The sequence below is a fragment of the Sus scrofa genome, chromosome 1 (genome assembly GCF_000003025.6).
Source record: "Sus scrofa isolate TJ Tabasco breed Duroc chromosome 1, Sscrofa11.1, whole genome shotgun sequence".
Classification (NCBI taxonomy): Eukaryota; Metazoa; Chordata; class Mammalia; order Artiodactyla; family Suidae; genus Sus; species Sus scrofa.
In genome coordinates this window covers 206,967,228-206,991,060 of record NC_010443.5, presented here as the reverse complement: position 1 = coordinate 206,991,060, position 23,833 = coordinate 206,967,228, and the positions used below count along the sequence as shown (strand labels likewise).

At 35.1% G+C, this 23,833-nt stretch overlaps 1 protein-coding gene across 1 annotated transcript in view; it reads left to right on the top strand.

The window, feature by feature from the left end:
- CCDC171 (coiled-coil domain containing 171) overlaps positions 1-23,833 on the top strand; it is a 354,732-nt gene that overhangs the window by 151,994 nt on the left and 178,905 nt on the right. Inside the window, exons 13-17 of the mRNA XM_021063474.1 lie at positions 1,609-1,715; positions 3,481-3,570; positions 4,703-4,903; positions 7,035-7,202; positions 8,746-8,934. Of these exons, the coding sequence (XP_020919133.1) occupies positions 1,609-1,715; positions 3,481-3,570; positions 4,703-4,903; positions 7,035-7,202; positions 8,746-8,934 (755 nt within the window). The remainder of the gene's footprint in view (positions 1-1,608; positions 1,716-3,480; positions 3,571-4,702; positions 4,904-7,034; positions 7,203-8,745; positions 8,935-23,833) is intronic.

The following is a 23,833-nucleotide window of genomic DNA, read 5'->3' as shown; positions in this document are numbered from 1 at the left end:
ATTTATTCATTGACTACTTGTGTAGTAGCAAAAGAAAAGAATTAAATATTACATTTTTTTTATCTTGTGCAAGAGAGCAATTTTTAAAAAATATATTTGCTAAGACCTTTAATAAAATTTTTAATGAGTTGTCTTTCCAACTCACAGTCATTACAAAGAGTACCGTCTCCTCCATTTTCATGGCTCAGAGTGCTGTCTTTTTTTCCCCCTAGCTGGGATATGTGTTGTTTCCATATTACTTTTGGTTTTTAAGTTAATTATTCCTTTGTTTAAAATATCTAAGGTATACCCACAATTAAGATAGTGTTGAAATTTTGCCTTGGTGGGTGTAGTAAGTTAATTAATAACCTTTTATACAAAATGAAAACAATAATTATCACCACTCCTCTGAGATGAATAAAGTCGGTGTATCACTAAGATTTTTTTCTCCTTTCTTAATTCTTTCACTTATTACTGCTTTCTTCCCTCCCCTACCAAATTTCTAGCAATTGAATACTTGAAGAATGGATGAATGATCTTATGTAATCATTTGTTTACTATCTTACCTCCTCTTTTTAGGCTGTACATTCTATGAGAACACAGACACCACCATGCTTATTCACATCTGTGTGCCTAGTGCCTAGGATTAGTACATAGTAGGAATGTATTAAATTAGCTGAATGACTGTATCAGTCAATGAATAATAAAACATATCACGAATGCTTCTTTTAAAAATTATCTTTGTTAAAAATGTTTCTTATCTATATTAATATGTAGATTGTGAAATATGGTAAGGAGGAATTATTGAAAAATAAAAATATTTTTAGTAAGTATGTTTTAAAATTTGCTGCTTATTTTTTAACAGTTGAAGAGTAGTACAATAAGCAATCAATTTAAAGTGGTTTTGAAACTAAACTTTTGATTATTTTGGATTAATATTTTATACATTTGACCATGTGACCTTGATTAGCTCAACTAATTTATGGCCCAGCAAAATTAAAATAGTTTGAGGGCATAATATGGAAATACTCATATTTTTACAATGAATATCAGTTTTAAGAGTTTTAATTGAAACATGATGTGGACCTATGTAGATAATAGCATTTTTATTATTTATTTCAAATTATAACTTGAGAATTTTAAAGATTGAGGAATATTATTTCCAAGAATAGCAGAAAATTATGTTCTCTTGTATTCAGAAATTATTATTTAAGCAAAATAGGCCTGACTGATCAGAAACACAAGGATCAGAGTAAGTGTATGTAAACTCCCAAACAATGTTAGTATAGACTGTTCATTTAATTGTTGGATAACAGGTGAAATACTTTAGTTACTCTGGAAATAGAGAAAAAAAAGAGCTCACTAATGACTGCAAGGTGGGCCATAGAAAGGTATAAAGTAGCCATAAATTTGAACTCGATGTCTTATGAACGTAATTTGAACACTTGTTTAGAAAAGCTATTAATACTTGGCTATATAGCAGTATACTTTTGAGAATAAGATACTGCTCAGTGTATCATGATGTCTTTTCAGCTCTATCTAATTGCAATATCTCTGTTACTGTTTGCTTAGCTCTCTTTTGTCTCTTTGTGACTTAACAGTATATTTTCATCCTGTGTGTTTCTCTAGGCATCCACAAGGACAAAGATAAACCTCCCAGCTTCTCTGTTGTCCTTGAGACTTTGAGGCGTACCTTGACAGATTACCAGAACAAGCTGGAAGATGCATCTAATGAGGTAACACTTGCACTGTTTGTCTCCACACACATAGCCTTCGGCCTGCAGCAGTACGTATTACTTGCTTGTTACAAAGGTCAAAAATATTGGGAATGTTGATTTGACAGCTTCACAGATACAACAAATAATAAGTTGTCTGTCACTGTTCTTTCTTTAAGTGTGGCCTAAAGTCGTGTCTCACTTATGTTTTTGTAACTCTTCTCTCGCACTATTATTTTCAAAGTTATAGAGACTCTGTCACTTATTGGTCTTCATAATTTATCTCTTTTAATTTAATAAAAAAGCTTCACAACACATTTAGTTAACATGTTATATTTATTGTTGTGAGCCACATGGGAAGTTCAAGTTAACATGTTATATTTAAATGTTAAAGTGGTTTTATAAAATTTGGAATAGGTAGTGGAAATTTGGGTTTTGTCAGTATTTTAAGTAGAAGTCTTAAAAATAGAAGTTAGTATTCATTCTCTAAAGGGAGTAAAGTGTTGTTAGAAGTTTTTTAAAACAAATATCTGTTTGATGTAGCCTGAGGGTTTTAAGTTTCCCCATTGAAAAAGCTCATGCTTCTATTTATCTTCCCTTTTGTATTGTTTAACTTGTGGGTTGATAATTTTCTTGGGTATTAAAATGATTTATGAATTCATGTTTTAAAAATTGAAGAGTTTGTTTAGTTATGGCTTGTCAAACTAGAGAATATGAAATAACTACATTAAATACAATTAGCAAAACAACAAACAATTGTTCCAACCAAAGACAAGCCACATAGCATGGACTTTAGTGTTTCTCTTATGTGATAAGAAGGCTGTGAAACTCTTATATTTCACATTACAGACAAGGCGCATTTTACTTTAGTTTGCTAAGGTGAGCGAAGAAGGAAAAATGAGTCTTCTTAATACCCTCTGTAATCGTTCAAAAGGCATAAAAGCAAATGCCCACTGAAATAATTAAATTTCTATAAAGAACAAACATTGCTAAGTCTTTCGGAGTGAGACAAGACAACCTGTATTGTTAGTAGTTTATGAAACTCTTCTGAGGTCTGGGTCTGGAAGCTGCAGGGTAACTAGGAACATATTACCCACAGCGAATTGTTATTTGGGAGGATGGATGTCACATGATCCTCAGCACAGTTGAGAAGTCGACTCAGCAGGCTTTGGCTTAGTAATGTGCTTTGTTGTGAACCAGTGCCAGAGACAGCAGTGGGGAGACCAAGGGGGTGGCTGCAAAGAAAGCAAAAAGAGCAGTCTGACAGAAAGAAGAATGAACTGTCAAAGAAAATAAATCACAAGCGGAGCAGGACCAACTGATGACCTGCCACAAGCCTTCCCAGTAGGACTGCATGTGACCGACCCTGCAGTTGTCATATGGAGTGAGAGACCAGTGAATACCCTTATGATGTAGAAATAACAGTCTTCTGCTCTATCCTTTTTTCTTTCTGTGTAGATGCCACTGCTTCTGGCATTTTGGTCCAGTAGGATTTTAAGAATAAAGTTATATTTGTTTACAGAAAAAATGAAATCCTTTATCCAGATATCTAGTAAAAACATAGTAACATCACTGACATTTTAAGCTTGAATGCTTTCTTTTCCTTTTAGCCATATGAACTTCTGACAGAAATTACATAGTTAACCAAAAGAAATAATTTTTTAAGACTCTGGATTACTGTCAAAATTTGTATTTAAGTAATTGCATAAAAACATTTAAAGATTAGCTTTTGAGTTATCCATCCTTGAAAAATATTTTAAAAAATACATATTTTTTCTTTCATCAGCTAAGCAGCATTAATAATGCTAAGGAAAAGGCATCTAGTGAACTTGATTCTACCAAACAGAAGATAGAATCTCACACTAGAAATATAAAGGTATCGTGATTTAGAATAACTTTTTCCTTTTGTAATAAGAAGCAAATATAATTATTTTGGGAATATTTTAAACTAGAGATATCTGAAAATATGTCTTTCTATTTTTCATGAAGTATGTTTGGATCTAATTAAAAATTTTTATTGTTGATCAAAGTAGGAAGAATGTTTTTTCATTAAAAAAGTAAAACTTAATTGTAAATTGTTTTGGTTAGAGGAAAAATTGACTTCCCAGATTCAATTATAATACCATAGATTCAAGAAATGATTTAAGATTTGATGTCCAGCCTTAATACATACTCAATGTATTTTATATAAACACATCAGTATTTGGAGTCAGTTTTTATCATTTTGGGGTGGAGTCATTGCTTTTAGTATATCATGCCTCGTAATGGGCTGAGACCACACCTGGCTAAGGTCCAGGACAACAGTTTATTTTATTTTCCGTGCTGGTTTTATGTACTACATCTTTGTAAAATTATACTGAAGCAACTCTCAGAGTTTGAATTTTTTGGTGTTGGTTCATGTAGAGTTTGTCGTGGAAATACTTGAATTTGTTAAGGATAAGGAATAAATAGTTCAGCAGAATTTTATGTCACATATTTGAGATTTCTGTTAGTATTTGGAATATCATTGGGAACTAAATGTTCTTATAGTGAATGTAAGGGATTTATTTTTAAAATGTTATTTACATGTTATTTAGACATTTTTGAGCTACCAAGTTATTTATTTATTTTTTTGTAATGAATTGGAAAGAATACTCAAAGAGGAATTCCTATTGTGGTTTTTTTTTTTTTTTTAGGGCTGCACCTTTTGCATATGGCAGTTCCCAGGCCTAAGCCATAACCTCAGCAACTCAAGATCTGAACTGCATCTGTGACCTACAGCTCAGGGCAATACCAGCTCCTTAACCCACTTAGCAGGTCCAGGGATCAAACCCTTGTCCTCATGGATACTAGGTGGGTTTGTTACTGCTGAGCCACAACAGGAACTCCTACCTTTGTGAATTTACATTAAAGCTTTGGAAATCTTCATTATGTATTTTATATTTGTTAGCCACCCCCCACCCCCAACAGCTGCCCTGAACCTTACAGTCTGGACTTCAAACAATCTCCTTATTTGGTGTCTCCAATAGGACCTTCAGGACAAACTGGCTGATGTCAATAAAGAGTTAAGTCATTTACGCACTAAATGTGCAGACAGAGAGGCTCTAATAAGCACTTTGAAAGTGGAACTACAAAATGTGCTGCACTGTTGGGAGAAGGAAAAGGTGCGAGCAGCCCAGTCTGAAAGTGAGCTGCAGAAGCTTTCTCAAACTTTCCGTAAGGATTCAGAGGTATTACCTGAGACAAGGTGGCTGGCAGGAAAGGCCTTGTACTAATCTCAGATTTAGAAATTTACATCCATTAAGTGGTTGTTTTTACTCTTGTTTAATTCAAAAAAATTCTTCTGAGCTATTTTGAAATATTCATGCCAGCTGCAAAATCAGTCACTCCATTACTCTTGTATCATCCTATTTTGTGAGAGAAATAAAGTAGTTTAACTCTTTTATCATTCATACAACTAATATTCTGTTTTAGAACATCCTGTCTCAGGCAGCTATGCTCCTAACAGTCCTGTTTGCCAGTGACAAAATTATTCTTTATTTCAGTAGTTTGGTAACCTGGCATGGTGGAAAGAATGTTTTCTATAATCAGAAAGAATTGATTTGGATAGAGGTACTTCTGTTTGGAAACTATGAATATGGACAAGCCACTTAGCTTCATCTCTCCACATTTTTGTTTCCTTATTTGCAAAATAGGAAGAGTATCTACTTTAAGAGACAGTCTCCTTATTCTTTATAGTTATGGGATATTAATCAAAATTTAGAAAAATTAAAGTCCCACAAAATTAAAACTTTATTTGGGTGCCCCCGAGAGTTGCCTATCCATTTTAATTTATTAATGACTTCTTAAAATATTATGACAAACTTTTATAGTCTGTGTGAGCCTGTGTGAGTGGAATTGTTATCCTCTATTTTCTTTTACCCATGGGATATAGAGTTAGTCTAGCTAGTGTGGAGCTAGTTTATCTGAGTCGTCCTGCATATTGAGTTCATTACTCCAATGAATATGAACATGAATGCCAAGAGAGTAAAAAGGAAACATTCTTTCCACTCTTCTTACAGTCTTGGATTTAAATTGTGTCCACATGAAGAGGCTGGAATTGTTCTGCACATCAGATAATGATTAAAGCAAAGGAAACTAGAAGCCTGACTGTATTGTAAAGTCAGCATGTCTACAGCATTGTGGTTGGGTTCAACATGTGTGAATTGATTTTGGATCTTGAGATTCTCTTTTCACGCCAAACGGTTGATTATCATGCATGGTTCATCACAGCCCAAGCAGAAAGGACATGATGGCGACACAATGAATTACCCTTTAGGATGAACTCCATCACTTGGCAAAACGTGGAGGGGAAAGATTTTTAGTGCCTGAATATTATGTTTGGTTAGTTATATTTAATAAGATTTTTAAACATCTCAACTTAGTTGAAAATGCAAAAAAATCTTTACTTGTTTAAAAAAGAAAAAGACAGCATATTTATGAAGACTCTTCTGATATCCTAACTCAAGTTTGTGGATATAACTATGTATTCAGTGTTTTTGTATAGTGGATGATTTGTTATGACAATGGCAATTTAATTTTAAAGGACTTATTTTTACATATTTCTAATTGGGCAATTTTGAAAATCCGTCTGGGGTAGCTGTGTCCATTTTTTTCAGACTGTTAACTTTGTAATACTTAAACAGCTACAAATGCCCAGTGTGCCAAACACAGTATGAACTTCTAAGTGGGGAAAACAAACGAACCCATCTTCCATCTCTTTCATATCACTCTCTGCTTTGCCTAGGGGGTTTGGGATAGATTTCCTATAAGTGGTAAGTAAACTGGAGTCTCTGGAGGAAGAGGGAAGCTGCGTAATTGTGTACATGTAAAGTACAGATATTGGTATAACTTTTTCTTCAACAGAGTTGAGTATCATTCTTTGTATTATTTTTTTATTTGGATAACATTTTTTTGGAAAATGTAAATATGAAATTATAGAACTACCATACTGACTTCCAGTTAGGAGGGCTTGCAAACAACTAGTCCTGAGATCTCATGTTACAGCTGACGAAGGTGAGGCCTGAACAGGCACTTAGATCATGTCCTCAGCTGTAGCAAAGCTAGCTAGGGTCAGAACCAGGTCTTCTGGCTTCTAGGCTTCAGATTTTGGTTTTGAAAACCCAAGTATAAGCAATTTCAAGTTTCTATCTGATGCTTAATTTCGAATGTAAAAAAGTCACCAATATGACCATACTCCAATACTTGAGTATTTTAATTCCTTTCCAGGGTTTTTGAAGCAATTTTTTCACCATGTATTTTTTATATGTGTTTCTTCTTACAATGTTATACACTGGAATTAATTTCTTTTTTTCCTCTCAGGAAAAGCTAACCTTCCTTCATACCTTGTATCAGCACTTGATAGCAGGCTCTGTGCTCATAAAACAACCAGAAGGCATGCTGGATAAATTCTCTTGGTCTGAGCTTTGTGCAGTCTTGCAGGAGAATGTTGATGCCCTGATCGTAGACCTCAACAGGGCTAATGAGAAGGTAACTGTCCTCAGGCACCAGATACCTCTATTAAATTCAGTGACATTTGTCCACATCACAGTATCATTAAGAGGGGCTGACATTCATCTTATTTCAAAAAGAATTTGGGTGTTAATAATTCAATACCATTAATTATGGCTTGTCTACAACTCAGTTTGATGCCATTGCTGTGGGCATGTAAATGTGACTGAAGTCTGTATGAAGTCTCTGAGCTCCACTTTCTGTGCAGGACATGCTAATACTACTAGCCAGTGTTAGCCACAGGGACCTAATTAAAAGAAAATAAATTAATCTTACTGATGAAGCAATTCAAAGAACTTAGTCATTTACATTAATAAACCAACTCTTTATGTTAGCATAAAGTAGAAACAAGATACAGTTATTCAAAAACATGATCTTAAAATTCTTTGCTCAGGAAATAATGAGGTGTTACTTTAAAAGCACTTAAAATTTAAAAATTATATTTATATCATTTCTTGTAATATAACAAACTATATGTTACAAAACCCATTCAGTGTTTAGAATATTCGTAAAAAGGATATATTATAGGAGAAAACAGTAGACTTTTACAGTCCCTTTACTATTCACAAACCTAAGAATCCAGTCTTTCCAAAAAAATATTTAAGAACCTTCTTTTAATTATTGAAAATTAAACTGGCTTAGCGGTCTAACATATTCTGCCATTAAAGGTATTGATTCTTATTCAGGGTCTATTGAACTAATCAGAACAATATTTATGTGGTCTAGTTTCAGATCTTAGTTGCAGTGACACCTGCCTTTAAGGGACAAGAAGAGAAAAAGTGTTCCTTAAGTGTTTTTTAATCTGTTGAAGTAATGAGATAGCATCTTGGCCCAATTCTAGAGTAAGAGCATTTTACCTTGGTCTGATTGGCAAACAATTGTAGACCCTGAGAAGTAGGATTGAGGAAACAAGGGAATAAATTGTGAGAAGCAGAAATGCTATTCCTGATAATGAATGTGTGTATAACAGATTTAAAAATTACTGGTAATTAAAATGAGTACATGTTTTAACCCTCTGAGATGGTATTGTGTTTTAATAGTTTTTCATAGTTTCAAAACATCATTAATTGTCATACAGGTTAGATGATGAGAATTTCTTTCCAGTGTTTTGAATGTGAAATAAAAACTGATTGGAACATTTTACTTTATTACATGTAAAATATTTGTAGATTTGTAAATCTTAATCATTTAAATACTTCCTTTCCCATTGAGATACCTGAAATAGCTTTAACTTTGGTTCTAAATGTAAGAATATTCTTAATTTTCTCAGTAAAATGGATTATAGAATTAATATCTTTACTAGGGAAAAAGAAATGATTTTTCATCTATGCATACAAATGGCACCATTTTCTGCTAAAATGTTATTTTGTCCCACCAATTCCTATTTTTTAATTTCTTTGTTTTCATTTTAACTTAAATTTTTACATGATCTTAAGGAATAAAATATGATAGAAAATTCTGAAATGATGGAAAGAACTGGTTTGTGAGCATGTCTCATTCTGTGTTGCATTTCCCCATTTAGATAAGTCATCTAGAGTATATCTGTAAGAACAAGTCTGATACGATGAGAGAGCTTCAGCAGACCCAGGAAGACACCTTTAACAAAGTGGCAGAGCAGATCAAAGCCCAGGAGAGCTGCTGGCACAAGCAAAAGAAGGAACTGGAGCTGCAGTACTCTGAACTCCTCCTGGAGGTACAGAAGAGGGCACAGGTATGCTGCTTCCTCAAAGAGCTTAAAAATGAGATGTTCTTTCTTTGACTTTCAAGTGTTTTCTTTTAGTACCAATGGCAAGTCAGTTAAAACTTTGGAGAACTACATAGAATTTGCTTGTTAGGTACACATCACATATCATGTGATCATGCAAATGTGTGTGTGTGTGTGTGTGTGTGTGTGTGTATGCATGCAAATGCATGTTTACTAAGGATTGTTTTTCACTTAAGTTTGGAAGTAGATAAGTTTCTCTTTAAAACATCCCCAGAATGCATGGATCAATTAAATACTAAAATTTTATTTCCTTTATTTTAAAAATAAAAATTAAGAAATGTTGGTAAAATACTGTCAGTTTTAGTGTAGATATTCTTTGATCTGATTTATTCATTTGTGGAGGTTCCTACATGAACCATTATTTAAATTGACTTGGTGTTGAATTTTGTTATACTTCTAACATTGTTTAAGAATTAAGAATTATATTTGTAGACCTTGTAGTAAAACAATTGACTGTGAGATGTAATTTGTCTTCTATGATGGATTTGATTTAGAACAGAAGTTGTGAGTAGTTAACATAACTATATTTTTTCCTATATAAATTATTGTCAACATGCTTTATATCATCCCTGCCCAATCAGGGGTAACAATGATAATGTAGACTTTTTTTTGTATTGAATTGAATAGTAGGTAACTTGTTCTTCTCAAGATAAGATACTTAGGAACCAGAAGGTTGTATATTCTTCCTGTGCTTGATTCAGAATTTAACCTCTTTATTTGGTCTATGCTTGCATATGTTGGCAAATCTAATAAAAAGAAATCACATTTGCTTGCCAATAAGCCAGCTTAACATTGCTTAAAATAAAACCATGCTGTTGCCCCAAACATCTGGGCCTTATGTGAACTTAAGCCTTTCTCTATAAATTTGAATGAATTCATGCAGTCTCTGAAAGTGGCCTTTTTTTCACTGTTTGCAGAGTGCCAGGTGCTAAGTTCTGCATTTTTTACTATTGAAGTGAAAGACCTAAACAATTTATATTTTTTAGAGGTAACATTGATATACAGTGAAGTGAGCAGATCTTAAGTGTACAATATGATATTTTGATCTATGTAAACACCCATGTAGCCATCATCCCCTTTAAGACTTAAACATTTACATTACCCCAGAAAGTTCTCTTGTACTCTCTTCCAGTCAGTTTCCACCCCCCATAGGCAATCATTGTTCTGATGACTATCATCATAGATTACTTTCTTTTTTCCTAGAATTTCCTCTCGGTGGAATCATTCAGTATGTAGTCTTTGGTTTTTGGCTTATTACACTCAATGTAATATTCATCCATATTGTTTAAATATTGTTTAAATATTGATCCATATTGTTTTGTGTCAGTAGTTCATTCTTTTTTATGGTCAGGTAGTATTCCATTTTGTAATAATAATTTGATAGATGGTGAATTGATGGTTATTTGGGTTGTTTCCAATTTTTGGCTATTGTAAATAAAATTTCTGCAAATATTATTTAACTATTTTGTTGACACATGTTTTCATTTTTCTTGGTTAGAAGTGTAGTTGCGGAGTTTCCGTCATGGCTTGGCGGAAATGAGTCTAACTGGTATCCATAAAGACGCAAGTTCGATTGATCCCTGGCTTTGCTTAGTGGGTTAAGGATCCGATGTTGCCGTGAGCTGTGGTGTAGGTCGCAGACACAGCTCGGATCCCACGTTGCTGTGGCTGTGGCATGGGCTGGTGGCTACAGCTCCAATTGGATCCCTAGTCTGGGAACCTTCATATGCTGTGGGTGCGGCCCTGAAGAGATAAAAAAAATCCAAAACAAAAACAAACAAACAAAAAAGAAGTATAGTTGCTGGGTCATAGGATGGGTGTATATTTATAAAAAACTATCAACCTTTTCACCAAAATAGTTATAATGTTTTATATTTATACCATAAATATGTGGGAATTTCTTTTGTTCTATATTGTCTGGAGAATTTGACACTGTCAGTCTCAAATTTTAGCCATTCTAGTTGTTTTAAAATGGTATTTCATTATAGTTTTAATTCACATTTTCTTGGTGATAAATGATGTTTCAAGTTCTTACTGCCATTTATATGTCTTCTTCTGAGCAATGTCTCTTCAGGTGTTTGCATATTTAAAAATTTAGCTTATTTGTGTTTTTATTTTTGATTTGTAAATGTTCTTTATAAATTTACAACTATAAATCCTTTGTCATACATGTGTAGCACAGATATTTTCTTTCAATATCTCATTTGTCTTCATTTTTTAATGTTTCTTTTGATGATTACAAGTTTTAAAATTTCAGTGAAGTTCAACTTATAAATCTTTTTTTTTTTGACTGTTTATGTGTTAAGCAGTCTTTCTACACGCCAACAATAAGATTTCTTATCACTTCTACAAGTGTTATAGGTTTAGCTTTTATGTCTAGGTTTGTGATCTCAAATTAATTTTTGTGTCTGATGTTAGATAAAAGCTGTGGTTCATTTTCTCCCTGCATTTGTTGTTCCTATACCATTTTTTTAAGAATTTACTTTCTTCGCTGAGTAGCCGTGGTCCCTCTGTGAAAAAATAACTGACTGTATGTGGGAACTGCAGGCTTGTTGCCTCCCTGAAATTTTACCTTTTCCAGAATGTTGTATAAATGGAATCATAGGAATTATAAAGTATGTAGCTTTTTGAGACTTTCTTCATTTAATCAGATGTGTTCGGGAATTATTCACATTGTTGCTTGTATCAGTAGCTCACTCCTTTTTACTGTGAGTAATACTCCATTGTATGCATGTACCACTCTTTGTTTATCCAGATACTCACTGATGGGCCTTTGGATTATTTTAATTTTTTTACAATTATGGTTAAAAACGCTTTAAACATTCATGGATAGGTTTTAGTGTGATCATAAATTTTAATTTTTCTTGGGTATACACTTAGGAGTCTGATTTCTGGGATATATGGTTAATATATATCTAACTTTATAAGAAACTATCAAATTGTTTTCCCAAGTCACCGTACCTTTTTGAATTCTTCGTAGCAATATGAGAGTTCTAATTGCTCTGCATCTGTGCCAGAGTGTGGTTTCATCATTTTTCTTTTTCTTTTTATCCATTCTAGTAGGTTTGTAGTGGTATGTCATTGTGGTTTTAATTTACATTTTCCCTAATAAATAATAATGTTGGTCATTTTTCAATATGCTTATTTCCCATCCGTGCGTCTTCTTTGTGAGTTACCTGTTTGTATCTTATGTTCATTTTGTAATTAGGTTGCCTGTTTTATTATTGCTGAATTTCAAGAGCTGATTATATATTCTCAACACAAATCATTTGTCAGATATGTGATTTGCAAATATTTTCTCCCATTCTCTTAAAAGTACTTTTGCAGAGCAAGTATTCTGAGTTTTTATGAAGTCCAGTTTATCAGTTTTTTTTTTCTTTTCTGAATTGTGCTTTTAGTGTTGTATCTGAGAATGCTTTGCCAAGTGCAAGGTCACTAGGATATCTACCCATTTTTTTTTCTAGATGTTTTATAGTTTTGGGCTCTTCATATAGGTCTGTGATTTTTTTCAAGTTAATTTTTATAAAGGTGTGAGATACAGGTTGATATCCTTTTTTTTCCCACATGGATGTCCATGTTCCAGTGCTATTTAAGACCATCCTTTTTTTTTTTTTTTTTTTTTTTGGGCTTTTTATGCACCCACGGGATATGGAGGTTTCCAGGCTAGGGGTCCAATTGGAACTACAGCCTCTGGCCTACACCACAGCCACAGCAACTCGGGATCCGAGCCACGTCTGCAACCTACACCACAGTTCACAGCAACATCGGATCCTTAACCCACTGAGCAAGGCCAGGGATCAAACCTGCAACTTCATGGTTCCTAGTTGGATTCATTTACGCTGCGCCGCGACAGGAATTCCAGACCATCCTTTTAAAACCTCAATTGCCTTTGCACTTTTGTCAAAAATCAACTTATTATATTTGTGTAAGTCTATTTCTAGACTTTCTCATCTTTTTCATTTATTTATGTCTATTCTTTTTTCAAACTGTACTGATTTGATTTCTGAAGCTTTTTGGTAAGTCTTGAAATCTGGTAGTGTGAGTCTTTTAACTTTCTTCATTTCCTATTTTTTTTTATAGTTTTATTTTTTATTTTTAATTTTTTAGCCACACTCACAGAACATGGAAGTTCCCAGGCCAGGGACTTAACCCAAACCACAGAAGTGACCCAAGCCCCTGCAGTGCCAGTGCCAGATCCTTAAACATTAGGCCACCAGGGAACCCTTATATTGTTTTTTTTTTTTAAATAAATTGGTTGAATTTGACATGTAATGTACAAATTTAAGATATACATTTTATTACTTTGATCCATTAATGTATTATAATATGGTTGCTATTTTTATATTTATTACCTTACATACTTATAGTACAATGTTATTTTGTATGTTTAATAATGTACATGAAATCTTTATGGCTGTTTTAGTATTTGTTACAAGTTTATACCCTTAGAAACCATTGGTTTTGGAATTCCTGTTGTGGTGGAGTGTCTTAAGGATCTGGCATTGTCTCTGTGGCAGCCTGGGTTTGATCCCTGACCTGGTGCAGTGGGTTAAGGATCTAATGTTGCTGCAGCAGTGGTGTAGGTCACAGCTGCAGCCCAGATTTGATCCCTGGCCTGGGAACTTCCATATGCCGTGAGTATGGCCAAAAAAAACCCCCTCAAACCATCAGTCTTATCCCTCTAGTCCCCATCATCTGGTAACTGCTGTTTTATTGTTTTTTTTTTTTTAATGTTTGATTTTTTTCCAATTCTACATATAAACAATGTCTTTCTCTCTCTGGCTTATCTTGCTTAGCATAATGTGTTCAAGGTCCATTCATGTTTTCACAAATGACAGGATATCATGCTTTATCCTGGGTGAGTAATATTCCATTGTGTATATATACCACATCTTTTAAACCTATTCATCTATTGGTGAGCATTTGGTTGTTTCAATATATTGGTTATAGGGAATAGTGCTATAATAAATTTGGGAGTGCATATATATCATTGAATTACTGTTTTCATTTTCTTCTGGGTAAATTCCCAGAAGTGGAATTCCTTGATTGTATGGTAGGTTTATTTTTTGAGGAAACTCCATATTGTTTTCTTTAGTGGCAGACTAATTTATGTTCTCACCAGCAATGTATAAAAGTTTTCTTTCACCACATCTTCACCAGCATCTGTTCTTGTCTTCTTGATGCTAACCATCATAACAGGTGTTAGGTGATACTGCATTGTGGTTTTTGTTTGCATTTCTCTTATGATTAGTGCTATTGGGCATCTTCTCATGTGCCTGTTGTTCGTTTTGATGTCCTATTTGGAAAAATGTCTATTTAGTTCTTTTGCCCATTTTTAATCTTTTTAATTTTGTTTTAAGTTGTGTTAGTTCTTTATGTATTTTGGACATAAACCCCTTATCTGATAGATGGTTTGTAAACATTTTTCCCAGTCTGTAAGCTGCCTTTTCATTTTTTTAATTGTTTATTTTGCAGTACAGAGACTTTTGAGTTTGAAATAGTACCATCTGTTGATTTTTATTTGTATTAATTGTGCTTTTGATATCATATCCAAAAAATCATTGCCAAGTCTAATATCTCTGGGCTTCTTCCCTATGTTTTCTTTTGGAGTCTTATGATATTAGGGCTTACGTTTGTATTTCATCCATTTCAAGTTAATTTTTGTGAGTGGTGTGAGATAGGGGTCTAATTTCATTGTTCTGCATGTGTTTCTCCAATTTTCCAAGCACCGTTTGTTGAAGAGAGTGTCCTTTTCCCATTGGGTATTCGTGGCTCACTTGTTGAATATTGTTGAATATTTGTCAACTGTATAGGCAGGGATTTAATTCTGGGCTCTCTATTCTGTTCCATTGGTCTATGTGTCTCTTTTTGTGCCAGGGCCATATTGTTTTTGATTACTATGGCTTGCTGATGCTGTGAACTTAAATTGTTGTAATTAATTGATGATTTTAGTAAAGTGGCAGGTTATGTTGCAGAAATCTGTGGCACCCCATTACACTAATGAAGAAGCATTGGAAAAAGAAATAAAGAAAACAGGGAGTTCTCTTGTGGTGCAGTAGATTAAGGATCTGCATCACAGATTATCACTGCAGTGGCTAAGGTTGCTGCTGTGGCTCAGGTTTGATCCCTGTGGGCATAGCCAAAAAAAAAAAAGAAAGAAAGAAAAGAAATAAAACTACCCCATTCACAATAGCATCAAAGACAGTAAAATATTTAGGAATCAATTTAACCAGGGAAATGAGAGATCTGGACAACTGAAAACTGTAAGACTTTGCCGAAGGAAATTGAAGAAGATATAAACAAATGGAAACACATCCCTTGTTAATGGACTAGAAGAATCAATCTTGTTAAAATGACTATACTGCCCAAAACCATCTATAGAGTTTTTGCAATCCCTATCAAAATATAGGAATTCTTCACAGAAATAGAAGAAACAATCCTAAAATTTGTAGGGAACCACAAAAAACCCCTAATAGCCAAAGTAATCCTGAGGAAAAAGATCAAAACTGAAGGTAATCACGCTTCTTGATTTCAAACTATCCTATTAGTGTTTTGAACTCTATTCTGGATCTGCAGGAAGGCATAGCAATTAACTTTCTTAAGTAAGGAAGTTAATCATCACAAATACTAATGTTTTAGGAGAAGCTCTCACTAAAGACTTTTTTTCTCAAGAATGTGTAACACCCTTGGCTTTGATCCCTGGATATGTAAATGGAAAGTATCATTTTCATTATTCCTAAAAGTACATTAATCTTATATATTGGCATATTGTCTATATTATTTATGTACATATTTAAATTTTCATAAAATATAATTGGATACACAGCAGCATTTCATTTGGGTTTTATATTTGGTAAATTGATATTATAATGCATATTACAAGACATAAATTTTTTTAGGAAATTTCCCTATGATTAATTCTATAGCTTCTACTTTTTTTTTCTCTAGGCCATAATGCAAATAAAGTTACTTTCGTTTCGGAAGTTCCCATTGTGGCTCAGGCATAATGAACCTGACTAATATCCATGAGTATGTTAGTTCAATCCCTGGCCTCACTCAATGGATTAAGGATCTGGCATTGCTGTGAGCTGTGGTGTAGGTCGCAGACACAGCTCAGATCCTGAGTTTCTGTGGCTGTGGTATAGGCAGGAAGGCATAGCAATTAACTTTCTTATGCAGCTGAAGCTCCAATTCAGCCCCTAGCCTGGGAATTTCCATATGCCATGGGAGCAGGCCTAAAAAGACAAAAAAAAAAAAAAAAAAACTTTCACTTTATATACTTAATTTTCAAGACTTATGCTGATAGATAATTGAGAGGGAAATAACTACAGTTTTGCATAGATTTTTGTGGGTTGTAGAGAACTTTAGGTGTCAGATAAACATGCCATTTTTTCATGCCATCTGCTGGAAAACAAATGGCTTCTATGGAACCCTGTTTTAATGCTTGGATATTGTAAAAAAGTGGTTAGTAAAAGACAGGTAGTTAAATGAAAAATAGTTTTTGGATTTGGATTGCTTTTATCTGAAAAAAAGTAGAGCAAGACTTTTGGATGTGTAAGCTTTAAAACAATTAGTGGAAATGTAGTTTGGTACATACAAATTGTAGAATAGGAAGCTTGGTTTTAGATACAGCATGTTTTTAACATTAGGTAAAATGTGCTAGCCACATGGTTGGATAATTCTTGAATTTGAATACATTGGAGCCATCATGTAAATATATCTCAAGTGTCTATGCCTACTGAAGCATCTGGGCTGAGTGCCATGTTACATTGCCTTGCTGGCTTTGCTTTTGTAATCTTAGTATTTATGTTCTTATTTCTTTTCTATCTGTAAAAGATGCACTTACTGGAACAAGAACTTCCTTTCTGGAAATAAAGTTTTTTCACTGTCAGTTAAGTATGGTTAACCCTTGATATGATGGTCATTGTAAACACTTTTGGTTTATGTGGCATTTTAGTAAAATCAAGTGAGTTTTGAACAGAGAACAAAAATCAAAGAAATTGGGGTTTCTTCATAATATATTGCCTTTTATTTCTCTTACCTCACAGTATAAGAGTACATTTGGCAAGAAATCTGAGTTAGTCATAAAAGTGTTATTAGATGGTGAAACTTTTTTCCTTTTAAATTGAATTCCAGAAATACTCAGAGATAAAGTGCAGTTTGTTTATATTGGTGGTGGTGATCGGGATACATGCCTGCCTGGAACGATTCACGGGGAGATAGACACAGTCCTGTGAACAGTGTGTTTTGATGGACTGTGAGTTGGTGTGACTGGACACCTGTAATGAAATATAGGAAAGTCATCTGACTACTTTTCAAATAATTGCTTTCAAACTTGTTTTTCTTAATAACAAGGCTATCAATTGAATAATGCTTGAGCAATGCTTTTTTATACCTTTGCTTGCCTCTTTGTTGAGCCCCACATCCACCATGTTTGATAGGTCACTTAAACATCATTTCTGTTTTTTAAATGAGGACACTAAGGTTCAGGGAACTGATACCACTCATTAGTGTAGTGAGGAAGTCCTAGGGTCAGAATTAGAATGGAGGTAACAGACGTAAAATGTTGAGCACTTTGCTTTGTGTTTAGAATTTACGAAGTGAGAGGTACCCTCGTGGCTCAGTGGTTAACGAACCCGACTAGTAACCACGAGGTTGTGGGTTAGATCCCTGGCCTCGCTCAGTGAGTTAAGGGTCCAGCATTGCTGTGAGCTGTGGTGTAGGTCACAGGCGCAGCTTGGATCCAGCATTACTCTGGCTGTGGCGCAGGCCGGCAGCTGTAGCTTCAACTGGATCCTAGCCTGGGAACTTCCATGTGCTGCGGGTGTAGCCCTAAAAAGTCAAAGGACAAAAAAAAAAAGAAAAAGAAAAAGAAAGGAAATTACAAAGTAAATGTCATATGCTGTTTGAATATCATCATCCTTATCTTCTAATCCTTTTTGCATTGTACTGCAACAGTGTTTCTTTTAGAAACATGTTATTTAGAAATATGCTCTTTTTGTATGTAAAGTAATATCTGAAAAAAGGTCTAGGGAAAACTTAGTTTCATGTTTCTTGAATTCACTTTTCTGAGAGTCTTACCTAATTAGTAATTAAACATGATAATGTATGTAATAGATAACCAGTGCTATGCTATCACTCATTCAAAAATGGTAATTCCTGGAGTTCCCGTCGTGACCAGAGGTTAACGAATCTGACTAGGAACCATGAGGTTTCGGGTTGGATCCCTGGCCTTGCTCAGTGGGTTAAGGATCTGGCGTTGCCGTGAGCTGTGGTATGGGTCGCAGACGAGGCTCGGATCCCTAGTGGCTGTGGCTGTGGCGTAGGCCGGCAGCTGCAGTTCCGGTTAGACCCCTAGCCTGGGAACCTCCATATGCCGCAGGAGTGGCCCTAGAAAAGGCAAGAAGACCAAAAAAAAAAAAAAAAAAAAGGTAATTCTCTATGTCTTATTTTTCTTGAACTTTTTTTTCTGAGAGGCTGAAGTTTTAGTATACTATATTAGCAAAATTACTATTGTAGGTGAGAATATCAAGATAACTTTTACATAATGTGGTTAATGTTAATTAGTGTTATATGTCAGATATACAGAACACTGTGTTTCACATTGTATACTAACAAAGAGGTATAATTCTTATTTTCTCAAAAAGTATCAAATTAATTTATGGAAGCATTATATAAACCCATGAATAATTAAATAATACAAGGTTTATCACAAGGCTGTCTGTAATTAATTGCCGAAAGAATGCTCTCAGTTTAGCAGAGGAAGTGTCAAAGTTTGAAGACTTTGTAGAGGAGACTGGAGCCAGCCTGGGCTCTGTTGTCAGGATCTAAAAGCCCAGAAGGAAGGGAGATGAGAGATCAGAACTTAGAGGTAATGCTAACTTTCCAGCAGTCTGAGGTGATAGCTTTTAACAATCAGTAAAGCAAACATCTTGCCTGTATTGACAATTTTTTCTCAGTCTAATAATAAGGAAAGCTCTTTTCTTTTGAAGGCTTGGCTTATCCCTGGATAATTTTATAATTTGTACTGCCTTAGAAAAAAAGAGGACACACAAGTTCATATCATTTTTGGCACATACTAAACTTGATGTACTAAACTTACAAAATGAAGATAATGTTTTTAAGTTAAATAAACAGCCATTATGGGGTTTGAGATATATATATATGAAGACCAGATAATGGGATTGCTGGGTCATATGGTAACTCTATGTTTAACTTTTTGAAGAGCTGCCAAGCTGTTTTCAAAAGCTTCTGCACCATTTTAATATCTCTACTGACAATGTATGAGGCTCCAGTTTCTCCACAAAAAAATGTGCTTTATTTTTAACAGAGAAACATTTACATTGTAGGAAGAACAGGCAAATTTATGATTATTGTATTTTAAAAGACAAGACATGTAACTTAAACGTAAATTTTTAAAAATGAAGTCCTTTAATATATATGGACTGTCCAGCTGGCAATTTGTCTTTCTGCCAACGTAAAGAATAGGAACTCAGCAAGCAAAAATGATAAAAAAATTTTACTCCTTAGGGAGATATCTAATTTCTGGCCCAAAGTCTCAAAGATCTTGGATTGCTGAAAGCCAATAAGGTGTCCCTTACTGCCTATATTTCAGGAAGTGCAGGACTCATTAAGGAAAGGCGCTGTCCACTCTCCCTCACTTTGGGTTCACCTTGAATTTATCAGAGAGTAAAGGAGAACTAGTGAAATTAGATAGTATTTTTGACATGCCAAAAAAATCTGTGTAAAAGATATAAATTTTAGTTTCAGATTGTTAAAAATTTTTAAGATAAGAATTTTTGAGGAGAGGGCTTGTGAATATTATTTTTGAAATTAAACACTATAAGGGTGAATTATTTAAGTATTAAGAATGCTTTTGTCCCATTCAAAGGTGATTTTTTTTTTGCTTTTTAAGGCTGTACTGAGCAAGGCCAGGGATCAAACCCGCATCAAGATACTAGTTGCATTCGCTTCTGCTGCACCACAGAGGGAACTCCTTTGGTATTTTTTTTTTTTTTAAAGGGCCGCACCTTCGGCATGTGGAGGTTCCCAGGCTAGAGGTCTAATCAGAGCTGTAGCCTCTGGCCTACACCACAGCCACAGCCATGCCAGATCCAAGCTGCATCTGCTACCTACACTACAGCTCATGGCAACGCTGGATCTTTAACCCACTGAGGGAGGCCAGGGATCCAACCTGCAATCTCATGGTTCCTAGTTAGATTTGTTTCTGATGCACCATGATGGGAACTCCCTGTGTCTGTTTTTAAAATATTGCCCTTTGGAGTTCCCTGGGTCTAGAGGTTAAGGATCTGGCCTTGTCACTGCTGTGATGCAGGTTCAGTCCCTGGTCTGGAAACTTTTGCATGATACAGGCGTGGCAAAAAAAAAAAAAAGTATTTAATTTTCTTTGGTAAAGAACATAAGTTTTGCTGTTTTTGTTTTTTTTTTTAAGGAAAATTTGCTCTTATGGCTATTTCTAGCCATACTATCAGACAGTCTTTGTTTTTTAAGGATAATTCACAGTAAATAATGCAATATCTCTGAAAATCCTCTGGAATATCAGAATTAAGTTTAAAACAGAATTTTGACATGTTGATAAGTTCTAAATTATATTTGGAAATTATATCTTTTCTTGATTATATTTTTATTCTCTTTACATTTGTAAAGGTTTATTTTCTTATTTTTTATTTGCAAGCACTAGTCTTGTAAAGCTTTTTGTTTAGTGCCTATTATGGGTAAAGCTTTGTGTGCTAAGCATTAGGGAATATTTTATAAAGGATTATTTAATATTTAGTAAATACCCTGTAGAGCACTGTGAGAGGCACCATGGTAAATAATTCTTGGTCTCTAGGAACTAGCACTCTATTGTATTTGAGGGAGAATAGATTACATATGGAATAAGTAAATAGCAGCATAGGAATTAACTGCTTGGGTGGTTTAATTAGGTTCAGAGAAGGTCAAGGTCAGCATGAGTGAGAATGGATGGTAAAAGGTGTCATGGAATAGACAGAAATGAGCTCTGGTGCTTGTTAGAATTTGAATTGTGTTGGGGAGTTGGAAGGGAAAGGACCTGGTGGTACTAGAGACCATGGCTGAATTGTGAAAAGTTGTAGTGAGGTTTATGTCTGGATAGCAGAGAAGAAGACCATTCTCTCCTTCCTCATCAAGTTGAGGATCCTGGGAGGAGATGAAGTATTTATAGGAGAAGGCATGTGGGGGTGTTGTGACTTGAGATGAGACCTTGGTTCAGTAAAGATAGAGTTTCAGCAATAGGTTTGGGATTTATACAATCGGATATGAAACTCTTATTGAAGTGGACATGAATGCTTGGTGGTGATGATAGCTGGAACTAGGCTGGTGGCAGTGGAGTTGGTTGAGGATGAATTCTGTAGATAAACCTTGCTGATTTGAAAGAAGGAGGAGTTAAGACTTACTACAGAGTTTTTGACTCAAACAATTGGTTGGATGTAGTTCAATTTACTGATGGAAAGAGGGCTATTATAAACACATTTAGGAGGAAAAACAACAGTGCTGGACTGGATACTTAATCTTGAGATGGCCATGAGGTATCTAAGAGAAGATGCCTAGTGGGTCATCAGATCTGTAATTCTGGATTTCAGTGGAGCTGCCAGAAATGCAGAAATGTAGTTGTTAAGAAGTAATAAAAACTGAGTATTCATTAGCATTAATATTAGTGTGGTTTTCTTTTCTTAATCTAATAAGAGTGTTAAAAATTTAAATATTTAATCTCATTACTTAAAATATATTAATTCAGATATCCCACTCTACTAATCCTAGTTATCTAGCTGAATATTGTCATGGTTGATTTTTTTAACCATTGATGCTTAGTATCTTGATTGTAATTACTTAAACCAAGAATGATTTTTTTTTTTTTTTTGTCTTTGCTATTTCTTTGGGCCGCTCCCACGGCATATGGAGGTTCCCAGGCTAGGGGTCCAATCGGAGCTGTAGCCACCAGCCTACGCCAGAGCCACAGCAACGCGGGATCCGAGCCATGTCTGCAACCTACACCACAGCTCATGGCAACGCCGGATCGTTAACCCACTGAGCAAGGGCAGGGACCGAACCCGCAACCTCATGGTTCCTGGTCGGATTCGTTAACCACTGCGCCATGACGGGAACTCCCCAAGAATGATTTTAGGGCAACAGATGGTTGTTAGACAGTCTTTAAAAACAGATTATTTTTATTTATATATAGACTTCACATGTATTCTTCTTACATATTTTTTAAAAAATGAGGTAACATTTACATAGCATTATATGTTTCATGTGTACAACATTATAGTTTGACTTCTGAATACACTATAGCATGCTTACTACTGCAAGCCTGGTTTCCATCCATCACAATACAGTTGACCCCCTTTAACCATTTTGCCCTCCCCTGCCACTTTCCCTCTGGTAACCACTTCTCTGTTCTCTGTATCTATGTTTTTGTTTTTGTTTTCATTTATTTTGTTTCTTTTTTAAAAATATTCTACATATAAGTGAAATCTTATGGTATTTGTCTTTCTCTGTCTGACTTATTTAACTTAGCATAATACCTTCAAAGTCCATCCTTGTTGAAAGTGGCACAATATCATCTTTTGTATGGCTTAATAATATTCCACTGTATGTACATACCACATCATTTTATCCATTCATCTATTGATGGGCACTTAGGTTGTTTCCACATCTTGGCTACTATAAATAGTGCTGCAGTGAACATAGGGGTGCATATATGTATTAGGCCTCTCAGGATGGCTATTCTCTTGCTCTCTGTACATCCCCTGCTCAACCAGGTCCTGCTTGACTCATGTGACTATCCAATTCTCTTAATTATAAGACTTGTAAGATTTAATTAACCCTGGTAACTGATGAGCCCACCTGATGTCAATTCTGCCTTCTCCCCTGAGTAGCAAAGACTGCTTTGAGCTCCTGCCCAGCATCTGCCACACACTGTGGGGTGTTGCTCCAGGACTCTTTGTGTAAGATCCTCCTGTTCAGTAGACATTGATGTCTCTGTTACTGCCTCTGGGTTCTTTCTTCAGTCTGGAGTCTGGGCAACTACAAGACTTGTAGACCTGTGAGGTACAGTGCAATGATATATTTTTCAGAATTAGTGCTTTTGTATTTTTTGGATAAATACCAAAAAGTGGAATAGCTGGATCATCTGGTAGTTATATTCTTAGTTTTTTGAGCCATCTCCATTCTCTTTTCTATGGTGGCTACACCAGTTTACCTTTCCACCAGTAGTGCATCAGTATTCTGTTTTCGCCACATCCCCACCATGTCTTGTCTTTTTGATAATAGCCATCCTAATGGGTGTGAGATTGAAATTGAGGATAGTCATCAATTAGATCCATTAAACTGTAACTCACTTAATAAATAATGAACTGTAACCTGCCTTCACTGATCAAGCTTGCTTTATTTGCCCTCTAAGCATCACATAGCCTAAATACTTCTTGCTTGAATTTTTTTTCAGAAACTTAGAGTCAGTTGTGTCCAGTAAGAGTTCAAGCTGGTTGGGACTGGTGGGATCATCAGCCCTTCAAATAGGCATGAGTGGAATAGGCAATCAGTGAGCTTTTGACCTCAGAGGGCCCCAAACTCCACCCTCAGAACGTGCTTCCTGTGGAGAAGCACATAGCTAGTTGCACCTGTGCAGAATGATGATACCTCACCTTTTTCTTCTCTCTAGTTGCTGGTCCCCACGCTCCCTACACCTCAGCCTTACTGGGAAGTATCCCAAGCCCCTGCCTTTGGGGAGGTGGCTTTGAGATGTGTTCTCCTGGCTCTTCACTTGGCTGCCTCATGAATAAACCCTTTCTCTGCTGCAAACCTTTGT